Below are 12,992 nucleotides of genomic sequence, written 5' to 3' on the forward strand. Positions count from 1 at the left end.
AATAACTACAATATATAATTAATAGTGGCACTGAAGTCCGTGTTATCAAAAGATATTTTACATTTCCCTATTTAAGGTCAATCAGGGGATTACTAGAAGACTAACAGTGCAAAAAAAGCTAAACAAACTACTTGTTAGAACAACTCAATCCTCATCTGAATTCTTTCCCTCCCCATCCACCCCTGGCCTCTAAAAGGACTAGCTGGACAGCCAACCACACCAAATTGTATGGTACAGAAGGTAAGTGCCTCTTGGCATTTAGGAAACCAAACAAATATGCTTCTACTCATTGCCTAGAGTCTTAGCCATGGCACAGCTGGAAGGTGGAATTCTGTAGATAACAGATTGATTTCTGCAGATTTCATGCTGGTAAAATCAATTCTGTGAAACTATTTGAAAGCTTGCTATGCTTTGGTATAAAAATCTAAATTTATAGCTTGAAGGGGACCACAAGAGTTGAGAGGCAGAAAATGTTCAGATCATGGGCTTTCTTCTTTTTTAAAAAGAAGTTTAGTTTCATGTTGTTTCTCATTTATTATTTTTAACAGACATTTTTGGATGATTAAGACCACTGGCCTAGATTACTATTTCACAATAAAATTTTTTAGCCAAAACACACATTGAAAAATAAAAATACAGATATAGAAATCACAAAGAGGGGGGAAATGGCATAGAAACAATATAGAAAAAAATAATTTATTTTAAAAACAACTCGCCCTAGCCGGTTTGGTTCAGTGGATAGAGTGTTAGGCCTGTGGACTGAAGGGTCCTGGGTTCGATTCTGGCCAACGGCACATGCCTGGGTTGCGAGCTTGATTCCCAGTGGGGGGCATGCAGGAGGCAGCCGATCAATGATTCTTTCTCATCATTGATGTTTCTCCCTCTACCTCTCCCTTCCTCTCTGAAATCAATAAAAATATATATTAAATAAATAAAATAAAAACAGCTCTTCCAAGTGCTAATCTTCCCTAGTTTTCATGGTTCTTGACTCCTTAACACATAAAACAAATATGATATTAGATATATAACAAATAGAATTTTTATTCTAAATGATCATTTTAATGTATTTATAACTTTTTTTGTGGAGGTGGTGGGGAAGAACAGATGTTGTTGAACTTGTCTATATGCAGAGTAATAATTTAGCCAAATATTTAGAATACAAAAGACATTGCCACTTAATAGAAGTCTGGCAAATCACATTCTAGGTCTCAGTTTCCTCCATCTGTAAATGAAGAAATAAACTAGTTCTTCCCCCAAATACTGAAAATAATAAGCATTCTGATTCCCTATCAAGGACTTTGGGAGGAGGAGTAGATGACAGTTCTATGACACTACACTAAAAATTAAAAAAAAAAACACACAAAAACATAGCTGCATATTCCATGACGATATAATCCTCAGAGAAAAATGATTCTCAAGGCCTAGCCTACAGGTCACTTACTTAAAAGTAGTATTCAATGTAGAATAATTCTAGAACAACCAAATACCACAAAGTCACTTAGAATTATGTCCTCCTGTCTATTTTGCAGCTCTCTGGGACATTATAGAGGATGATATATTGAGGATGGTGGTTATGGCAATGTTTCTATCAATATGGAGACTTTTTAAACTTTCATAGAAACCCATAAAATTTAATTTTCTCAGTAGCCCCTCTCTACCTTGCTTTTTACTATTAAAAAACAACAACAAAACACCTATCAACACTCAGTGAGTCCTTATTCATATACATCCCTCTCCACTCTCCTCAGATTGCCTTGAAGCAAATCCCAAACACCATATAATTTTTATTTAAATTCCAACCACTGAATTTTTATAGCTTAGCAAATATGGCAATAGGTAGCAATGAGAAACCTAATGAAACATGAAAAAAAGAACACTCTATCAAACAAAAAGCTCAAATTTAAGTTCCAGTGAATTTATACAGCAGAGGTATAGATCTGTTTCCAAAATTTCCAACAGCAGATATTTCTGTATCATTTAGTGACAGGAACACTAACCCACAATAACCACCATAGTGAATAAACACTGTAACTGTAGCTTCTATTTTAAACCTGGAATCTCAAAAGTTTTAATTTAGTGACTAATTTTCACGACAGATACCATCTCCACAAACAATGAGAAACATTAGAAATTTTGTGAGTTTTTTTTAAGCAGGATTTGATTGGTTCTTTAATGCACGTAACTTAAATATGATCAGACTGATGAGAACAGGGCCGATTCTACATGTTGTAAAAGATATTCCCCCACTCTTCTCTGTCTGCTTCAGATCAACACCTTCATTCCCAGTCACTCACTAATCGTTAGACTCAAACATAAGTGATCTACCAAGTGACACTGGGGTATAATAGCATGTGTTCCCCAGCCCTTTGTGCTGCTACTGGAAGCTTCCTTCATGTTCAGAATCACACAGATGTGAAAAGGCAGCTCTGTTAACACACATTTACGAAAACAAAGTTAAATGCCTGAGCTGTAGGTGTCTTGTATGGTTCTCGCTGTCAAAAGTCATGCTAGGCAGAAGTAGGATGGTCACAGAACAGGCAGCTGGGGTAGAGTGGTTGGGGAGAGATGAGAGACAACAGAGGGGGGGGGAACGTGGCTCAAAACTTTTAGAACGTGGCTGAGAGAGATGGATAAATTTCTTGGCAAACTGCAAACTTTTTTGTTTAGATTTTAAGGGTTGCTTTTTACATCCTGATTACTTTACATACTGATCTTCAGAATTCCTTAGTTCTTGAGGATCCATCATCCTCGGGCAACTCTGGAAACAAATCCTTCAGCCCATTAACCCCTGAAGAGAGAGACCTGCATTTGTACTGAAAAGAATTTAGGGCCATTCTTGATATACAAATGAGCAACCTCTTTCTCTACCTACTCACTAGGGCCAACCCTAAGGAGGAAACACACAACTCATACACCTGACCATACATAATCTCTCTCAATGGTTTTCAAGAAAGGAAAGAAATATTAAGACATAAATCTATACTAATAAAAGGGTAATATGCTAATTAGACCAGACATCTTCCAGACAACCTTCTGGACAAAACCATAGTGGTGGGGCCGAGGAAGAGGCAGTTAGGGGCAATCAGGCCAGCAAGGGAGAGCAGTTAGGGAGATCAGGCTGGCAAGGGAGAGCAGTTAGGGGGATCAGGCTGGCAGGGGAAAGCAGTTAGGGGGATCAGGCTGGCAAGGGAGAGCAGTTAGGGATCAGGCCAGCAGGGGAAGCAGTTAGGGATCAGGCCAGCAGGGGAGAGCAGTTAGGGAGATTGGGCTGGTAGGGGAGAGCAGTTAGGGGGATCAAGCCAGCAGGGGAGAGCAGTTAGGGATCAGGCTGCCAGGTGAGAGCAGTTAGGGGGATCAGGCCAGCAGGCAGGTGAGCCAGTGGTCCCAGATTGCAAGAGGGATGTCCGACAGGGATCGGGCCTAAACCGGCAGTTGGACATCCCCCAAGGGGTCCCGGATTGGAGAGGGTGCAGACTGAGCTAAGGGACCCCCCTCCCGTGCACGAATTTCGTGCACTGGGCCTCTAGTATAAATATAAGAGTCAAGCCACTGAAAAGACAGTAACTTTTGGGGAGGAAAATCTGCTTTGGTTTATATTTATAGCATTATTGCCCAAGCAGAAAGGATGTAGATATTAACCATTAATTATCAACACTTCAGTATAGCCCAGCCACACCACCAGCCAACCTGTCAGATCTCTCAGATACTTACCAATAAGTACCAGCACCTTGTGACGTGAGCTCCATGCCATCCACTGAATTGTAGCTATCATCATCCATGATCTTGGAAAGACCAAAATCTGTGATTTTTATCTCTCCACACGCTGTACCATTTACTAAAAGAATATTACCTAAAAAGATAAAAATCTTCATGAATAAAAAGAGACTTACTAATTAAGAGAAAAAGCCAAGTAATAACAGACAAGAAGGAGACAACTGAACTCAAAGTCCTGCACGCAATACCAAACATCTCAATCCCCAGAATAAAATGAGATCTGGACTCTGAATGCAGGGGAAGAGTCCTCAGTGTCTGGCTGCAACCTTCTATTTTCCAAGAATCACCTGCTTAATGTTCTAAAACCACCACTGTGAGCAGTGGAAATAAATTATAACTCGCCAAAGTAAAATATCACTTGTACAGTTGGTCAAAAATTGTGGGAAAGTTTCATCTGAACTTTCAGTAAAGATCTCTAAACCACGGTGTTTAGAACATTCATTTGGGGAGGGAGGGATTGTCAAAGAAAACATACAAGGGAATCAAAGATAGTACCACAGTGCCACCTACAGCTCCTAAGGCAGGAAAATGTATTGGATTCAGTGATGGAAAACCCAATCACACAATGGCCACTCTTTAAAAAAAGCACTTCATCGTAATGGATTTTTTTAGTCATGTGAACTGTATTAGAACATTAAAGCATAATGAGTCGTGAGAGTTAATATGTAGCTACCAGAAGAGGAAAGCAAGCTTTACAACTGTGCCACACCAGGAGGTAAATGGGAATCCCCTTCCTAACACCAAAGCTAAGCTGGTTGGAGCTGTCCACAGCGAACACATGCAGACGTCAACAAAGAGTAGAGGCAAGAAGTCCAACTACCCTCTACTTTTTGCTGATGACTATCCAAGTTAGATAGTAACCATACAAAAAGATGAAAAACTCTGCTCAGAACTTAATGTGCAAAATAATGGTTAATTTTTGAGCACTTATCCAAGAGACCTGGAGTAGAGGAACTGCTATGCAGTGTGAGTAATGGGAAAAAACAAAGCGGAGCAGTTCTTTCCTAATCGGGCTGACATCATGAACTGCCTGGGCTCTAAAGACAGGGCATTGTTTCTCCGTACCATTTATTATGACCCGCCCTCCTAAACCCAGTGCTTCGTGGCCAGGGCTCTTCTATTCCCACACCTACTCAAGCAATCTAAAGTCAGATGGTTTTAGCCTTCCTGGCTCCTGCCAAATTCTCTGACTTTATAAAATTAAGTCATTTATAAGACCAAAGAAAAGCCACCAATACTGTCTCCTAAAAGTTAGACATACCTGGTTTGAGGTCATAGTGTATGATGGGAGGTTTTATTTCATTTAAGTACTTTAAAGCATTCACAATCTGCATGATAATGGATCGGGCCTCTTTCTCCGACATTAATTTGTGCTGTTTCAGGTAGAAGTCCAGATCATTTCCCTCACAGTATTCTAATACTGTACAAAACCTAAAGACAAATAAACCAACATTTGACCGCGAGATGAGAGCAAGCAGATTAAGGCTAACTAAACCAGTCCCAGTGAAAACTTCAGGTAATTAGCTTCTCCTTTCTTCTTTGTTCCTTAAAAAAAACTCTTCTATTCTTTATTCAGTACTAGCTACTTGAGTGGGCAGAGGAAGAAACCGCTTACTCTCTTGGTGAGGAGCCTCCACACCCCCCCACATTGGAATGTGTTGTGCTAAATAAAGCTCACACATGGCACACCTCAACTGCAATGTATTTAAGGTAGATATCTTTATGGAAGGGTCTCCTTTACATATCCAAGCTACACCCCATTTCTAAACAAGCATACGTGATCAAATACACAGTTCTCACTACAAACGTTTTCAATGACCCTGAGTGCTGACAGTGAGGAAAAAATCTCAGGTTTGCCCCGGTCCCAAGGATTGATTTCAAACCATGCCTCCTGGCAGTTTGACACAATACGATACTACCATTTCTCTTTGCTAAACACAAGGTATAAAAGTACAGTATCTGTGGTTCTAACAAATGTGTTATTACATAGTATGAGTTTTCTTCCTTCACTTATATCAATACATTAAACAGAACCAAATTTAAAATTGCATGTGTTTATCTTTGAAGGCAGTTATAAACTGAAGTAAGGCATCCTGAACGGTTTGAATAGTCCTGAGAAGAATACCTTTTAAATGATTGACAATATGGTTGTATGACCCGGGGTCTAGCCAGGAAATAAAAATCACTTGAGAGGCTTTAATTCAGGGAACTGAACACATAGATGATGAAAGACCTGAGAAGACAACTGGCCAGTGAGATCCCCCAGAGATCATCTTGAGCAGGAAGCCATTAGCACCCTAAGGCTAGAGTGTCAGAGGGAGATGGTGCAACCAGAACCCAGGGTCACCAAGGGAAAGTGGAACCACAATGAGGGAGGGGTGTCCTCTATCCCCCACCATCTCTGTCTCCCTATTGGCTAAACCCAGTTGATCAACAACTGACACACAAACACAGCCTGCAAGGGCCAACTCACCTAAGATGCAGAACAGGGGAAGAATGAGCAGACCAGAGAGCAAACAAACTCAGGACTGAACTATGGGCCTCCAGGCAATTTGAAGCCTTCAAAATGCAATGCAATGTAATGTGGGCATACATAGCCCTGTGGGATCCCAAACTGAACAACAGCTTTATGCTCCTTATGATACATACTAGCACCCTATTTGAAAATGTCTGAAATTTGTAGATTCTCTGAACTGAGACACAGAAATGTGAGATATGGATTCTCATGCTTAGTTGATTTATTCTTTGACCGAAATGCAAGGTGAAAATAAAATCTCATTTTTAATACTCAAACAACTCACAGAGCTCTTTCTTCTTTTTATTTTTTGTATTAGAGACATTTTATTTTAAAAAAAGAAAATGTATTATAGCCTAAACTAGATTATATAACATATACAGTATATATTTATATCTTTAAAATATTTTTGTGTCTAGGTTTGGTCCTTCCAAAATGCTGGTCTGACTTATTGTTGATGAAAATTCATCATATACACAATAAGAAGAACAAAGTAAACAACTCAAGAATAGCACAGATTCAACTCAATTTCTCAGATAAGTTTAAAGTATGTATACAATTCAAAACAGCAGATAATCAAAGTCGTCATATTTATTATCTTTGAAATAGTTTTTGTACTTATGTTTTGGGGAGTAGGGTAAGGGTCCTATCAAGTGTTCAATGGATTTACTCAAAGCAAAACAGTAAAGCCACCCTGTGGAGACCTGCTCTCTACCTAGATATTTTTCTCAACCCCAATCCATGCTAAACACACCTGGAAATGGAAAATCCCAGAGATGATAGTTTATGTTCCCAAACAGAATTGTGGTCTCTCTTTGAGGTCACTTCTAAATGTGGGTTGGTTCTCTGTATAGCAATTTCTGAGATAGCGGCTGCCTGAACAGGCCAAAACTCCTAAAATTACACTGGGGGGTCTAAGAAGAATACTTGCAAACCATACCCAAAATATGTTCTCCTAACTTGGTTCAGACTCCTACAAAGAAAATGTTTCCAAATGCTGAAACATTTCTCAACTGCAGGATAAACCCAGAGGTAGTACTAGAGCTTACCTATACCTGGTAATGAAATAACAATACTCAAAATTATTAAAGATCTTAGACTTCTGATTCTCAAATCTCCACCTATAAAATGAGAAGGCTGAACTGAGATCCCTCCCAATTCTAACATCTTATAAAGCTATGAACCTATATTTTAACACTTTTGAAAGGTCTGTCAGTGTTCATCAGTCTCCAGAGTGGGTTGGAGACGCGATTGAACAGTCCACACTCAATGGTGCATGTAAGTAGGATGCTAGCACCAATTTGTGTGAGAGCTGATAGTTAAATTTCCAGGAATTTTGTGAGCTGGTTATAAGCCACTGGTAGAATAAATGGATAAACAAAAGGCAGTTACGGCTAAACAATAGAATATATCTGGTCATAAAAATGAAGTTCTGATACATGATACAAAAAGGATAAACCTTGAAAAAAATTCATACTAAGTGAAAAAAGCCAGTCACAAAAGCCCACGTCTATATGATCCATTCACATGAAAGTCCAGAATAGGAACTCTATAGAGTCAAAAAGTGGATTAGTGGTTGCTTAGGGCTGGGGGTAGGAGGTGGAGAAATAGGGAGATGATAACAAAGGTACAAGGTTTCTTTTTGAGGTGATGAAAATGTTCTAAAATTGACTATGAAGATGGTGGTGCATCCTGTGAATATACTAAAAACCACTGAATTGATTACACACGGTGTGCCACAAGAATTTTAAAAACATGCAATACCTGACTATTTAGTCAGGGACACTGACCTCTTTTCCCTTAGATTGTCAAATAAAAAGATGACAACAGCCAACACAATAGCTGTTGGGTATGAATGAATAAAAACTGTACCTATTTTTAAATGTCAGATCGGCAAAAATATATTTTTTGGTGTACCACAGAATTCTAGTAGTTTATGTGTGAAATGAGATGAAAAAGGTTGAAAACTGCTGCTTTAAAAGAGTGAACTACATGGTATATAAGTTATATTTCAATAAAGCTGTGTGTGTTTAATTGATAGCTTGAAACTGGATATGTTGAGAGTATTTATAACACAGAAATTGGCAAATATTACAAATTATCCCCATCTTTCTCCCCACCAAACTGGATGTTAAACATGTATAGCACCAACTGCACACATCCTGTGGCCAAGAGATGTCTTAATTCACATACAACTATTTGCCCATAAATAAATATATTTGGTTCCCTCAAAGAGTTTTTCTTGGGCCCAGATTTAAACTCTATTCCATGAGTAGTCAACACACTAGAAAAAATTAGCATTAATTACTAAGCTGAAATGGTGTAGCACTTACGAGTCCGTGTCCAGTGAAAAGTAATCGTATAGCTTAACTATTCTGGGATGATCCAGTTCTTTGTGAATCCGGTACTCCCTACATGCATGCCTGAAAATAAAATGGAAAATTAACATTTGCATTCTGGCTTGTCTTTTAGAACTCATCAAGGATAATCCTACATATTTTCTTATTTCTCTATTGTTTCTACGTATTTATTCAGTTCCATCTGGTTCCCTTATCTTTCCTCATCCTATTTTCTCTACTAGTATCTTCCAAGCTGTTGAGAAGATAGTAGGTACTCAAATATTTGTTGAATGAATGGATTTTCATCCTTTCAAAGTTCATTCAGTGACAATCTTACCTCTTTTATAATTATATCCAAATATTAGAGCTTTAAAAATTACAAAGACAGTTTTTTCCTTTTCTAAAGCTGATACTTCATATCTATAAATGTTTATATCCTGGTGTTACATCAAGGGGAGCAATTAGCATATAAACTCCTTGGGTAAAAGGATTACTGGTTATATAAGGCAATTAGCAGCGCTTCATATATTTTTTAATCCTACTTCTTACAAAAAGGATTTAAAGGGCTATCAGCTTTACTTTCTTCTAAGAAAATGGGAAATTGATAGAAAATGTGAAATTATGGAAACCCCAGTTTTTTTGGAATAAGAATTTAAATATGTGTTAAGAGTTTTTATTTAGTACTTTTCCAATTTAGAAGCATTTAATAAGATTAGGAACACAAATATATATTAGGACGTATTCATACACTGAATTTTAGGAGAATAGAACAGGTTTATACAACGTAATTACAAATAATTTTTATTCAGTTCTTTTCAAAGAACAACAGGAAATGATTATATTTTAAGTAACCTAGCACCATTTAGTTTGGGGCATTTTGTTATAAGGCAAGTCACTAAAAATTTTTTTCCAGCCCTAAAGGGTTTGGCTCAGTGGATAGAGTGTCGGCCTGTGGACTCAAGGGTCCCAGGTTCGATTCCAGTCAAGAGCATGTACCTTGGTTGCGGGCACATCCCCAGTGGGGAGTGTGTAGGAGGCAGCTGATCGATGTTTCTGACTCTCTCTCCCTCTCCCTTCCTCTCTGTAAAAAAATCAATGAAATATATATATATAAAAATAAATGCTTTAAAAAAATTTTTCCCATAGTATGGTAAACACACACACACACACACACACACACACACACACACACACACAACAACAACAACCACAACAACAACTAAAAAAAGTGGTGTTTTCTGAAATTGGTGTATTCCAACAGAAAGTTGAGAAAACAACTGGCGGGGAGAAAGAGGAGACTGAAATCTAAAAGTATATATATAAAATATATTTTCCCCCAGGAAACTGTTGGACTAGGCTTATTTTTCAAGCTGCCACTTCTGGCAGTTTTGCTTCTTCTGATGCTTCATTTCATCATCTTTGTGTCTCTCTGAAAAGAAAGACTTGACACACTTAGAGTAGCATTAGAACAGCCACTACCCTGGGACCAAGAAACCTGGATTGAGTCTGGGCTTTGTGGCACCACCTCACTGGGCTTCACCACCACTGTACTGGGTTGACAGCTTTAAAGGGGGCCCCTGGAGATCCATGCCTCCGGAGCCCCTGTGGAGACGCTGAGGAAAGAAGGTGGCTTTGGCCCAACTCCCCATTCCACCAAAGCAGCTCCACACTTATCCTTTTTCATATATCAAGATTGGTGTAGTATTTCATTTGGTAAAATAAAGGTGATGCTGTTCAAAAAACAAACTAGTTTAAGCTCTGGTCGGTTGCTCAGTGGTTAGAGCATAGGCCTGCAGACCGAAAGGTCTCAAGTTCGACTCCTGGCAGGGACACCTACCTAGGTTGCAGGTTTCAAGCCTTAGTCGGAGCTCACGCAGGAGGCAACCAATCCATGTGTGACTCTCTCTCACTGCTCTCCCTCCTTCCCTTCCATTCTCTCTAAAAACCAATGAAGAAAATATCCTTGGTTGGGGGTTAAAACAAAAACAAAAAAAGTTTAGAAACCTATGGACTAAATAGATATCTGTTCAAGTCATTTTTTTTACTCTAGCATACTATAAATCCTTAGTTCCCTGCACTTTTAACATTTTGATTTTGTGCATTTCAAAGTAGAGACCAATTTCTGTCAAGGTACAGAACACAGAAGAAATGAATGGAGGCAAAAATTAAGAATCAAAGGAAGTGTCATTCAAACTCCTCACCAACTAAGGGAAGTTGCTGTGTGTCACTGAAAGCTCTCCCTCAAGGTCACATCAGGCTCTAGGCCCGCTTCTCATGTTTCATCAGGCAAGGCAGTAGCTCTGCCATGGCCTTCATATTTCAACTTAGCATCCAAGGGATTAATGCACTATAACTACAGAAACTTTACTAAGAAACTTATCCATTAAAGTGTTAATCTTTGACTCTCTTATAAGTGGATATATATTTAGACTTTCAAAATTATGTTATCCTAGAAGATTAGAAAAGAGTATCCTACAAGAATATACTAATTAAAATGCAATTATTTCTGCAGAACGCTTTATATGAAATTGTCCTACTATGGAGTTTTTAATATATTATGTTGGGGCATTAAAGAAATCTAGTAGCCGAAGCCGGTTTGGCTCAGTGGATGGAGCGTCGGCCTGCAGACTGAGGGGTCCCGGGTTCGATTCCGGTCGGGGGCATGTACCTTGGTTGCCGGCACATCCTCATTGGGAGGTGTGCAGGAGGCAGCTGATCGATGTTTCTCTCTCATCGATGTTTCTAGCTCTCTATCCCTCTCCCTTCCTCTCTGTGAAATATCAATAAAATATATTAAAAAAAAAAAAAGAAATCTAGTAATACCTATTAATGTATTTGATAATGCAAAAGTAAAACAATCAGTTTACTTTTTGTTTGTGGGTAAGGAGGAGAGCAAAGGAGGTATAGAATATAACTCAACATTAAAAACAACAGCCTTTTACTTTCTTTGATTTTTTTCTTCTTTTTTACCCAAATAAATGTCTTGATTCCAATTGGGACTGGAAAGTCATCCACATGAAAGGAAAAGCAACTGGAAGACCTACTTCGCATGGTTAGAGTTGCATTTTCATCTTTTATAATATTACCACAACACTACTTTTTAGTTTAATACTGAATTTTTAAAGCACTCTCTAAAATCTGTTATGTGTTTGATATAAACCTCTTTCTTTTTCCTCTTGATATAGTTGTAATTTTATATAAACCTCTTTAAGGTAAAAGAAGTTAATGACATTTTGCTAATTCCATATTCTCTATAGCCTGAAATTCATCAATATGATTTCATATCACTTAGCAAGCAATATCTTTCAAAGAAAGGTGGAAATGCTGAAGAATTTTCCCCAAAGGATGAATGGAGGTCATAATAACTTTGCACGCCCTCTCCCCAGTGTCAACTAGGAAATGGCCACTACCCACATGGCTCCAGAGGTGGTCAGGCATGCTGACTCCCACCTCTGGTGAGGAAACAGAGTAGGAAGGCACCACTGTAAGCCTGAGCTGGGTTAGTAAGGAGCTAAGAAACATGAGTCAAACTCCTCCACTTGCTCTCTCTGTCTGAAAGAGAAATGTGAGAAAGACAACCAATTCATACCTACCAGGACTTGCCCAATGTATCAAGGAGGTACACAGTCCTGGCTTTAATACCTCACTGTTTCAAACCGCTGGGATGTGAACACCTACTGGAGTTCTCTTTAAGGTCAGCCTAGAAGCTGGATACTGAGACCAGGCAAAATATATGTACAGATCCTGGCACAGGAACTATCTTCTTGAGAAGATAGTCTTGGTTGACCTTGGTCTTGGCTGACCAAAGTTGATCCCTTATAGAATCAATTGATTTAGAGTGGTCAGTACATACATGACAGCTGCAGGACATTTTAAAAGAGGAACATATACTATTCTGACACTTTTAGGCATTCTGAGGGTCTCAATATAATGGGGACATTTCTCTTTATAACTGGTCAGAACGACATATGGTTTCTTTCTCTGAAGTGCTCCTGGCATTCACTGAAGCCCGCCATTCGTCTCTGCACGTCAAGTGACTGGAATGTACTTATAATAATGTAACTGCTCCTCAGAAGCATCTGGACTGCAGCTGCCTGTCACGTAAGATACACATACAGAATGCCATGCATGAACCACATACAATCCCCTCTCCTACCTCTGCTAAGCCCTATCTCTCTCACTACCACAGGAACATTCTCTTCCCCAGGGCCAAGAGCCATTGCCAATCTGCATGGAATAGGAAGAGTTCCTGAGTCCCCAATGAACAATAGGTATAAAGCAAGAGTTGCCTTGCCATGTGTGAAAAAGTGGTTGATAATGTAGAAATGTTTATTTTTCCCTTTGAGATTTAGAAGCCAACTAAA

The 12,992-nt window shown here is 38.8% G+C and overlaps 1 protein-coding gene across 4 annotated transcripts in view; it reads right to left on the bottom strand.

Moving 5' to 3' along the window:
* Positions 1-12,992, bottom strand: part of TLK2 (tousled like kinase 2) — a 95,329-nt gene that overhangs the window by 13,475 nt on the left and 68,862 nt on the right. For all 4 annotated transcript variants that reach the window (XM_080681897.1, XM_080681894.1, XM_080681896.1 and 1 more), the window contains 3 exons: positions 8,623-8,712; positions 5,036-5,205; positions 3,712-3,850 (listed from right to left, as the gene is read on the bottom strand). In XM_080681897.1, coding sequence (XP_080538023.1) covers positions 3,712-3,850; positions 5,036-5,205; positions 8,623-8,712 — 399 coding nt within the window. The remainder of the gene's footprint in view (positions 1-3,711; positions 3,851-5,035; positions 5,206-8,622; positions 8,713-12,992) is intronic.

Source organism: Plecotus auritus (assembly GCF_963455305.1).
Source record: "Plecotus auritus genome assembly, chromosome: 7".
Taxonomy (NCBI): domain Eukaryota; kingdom Metazoa; phylum Chordata; class Mammalia; order Chiroptera; family Vespertilionidae; genus Plecotus; species Plecotus auritus.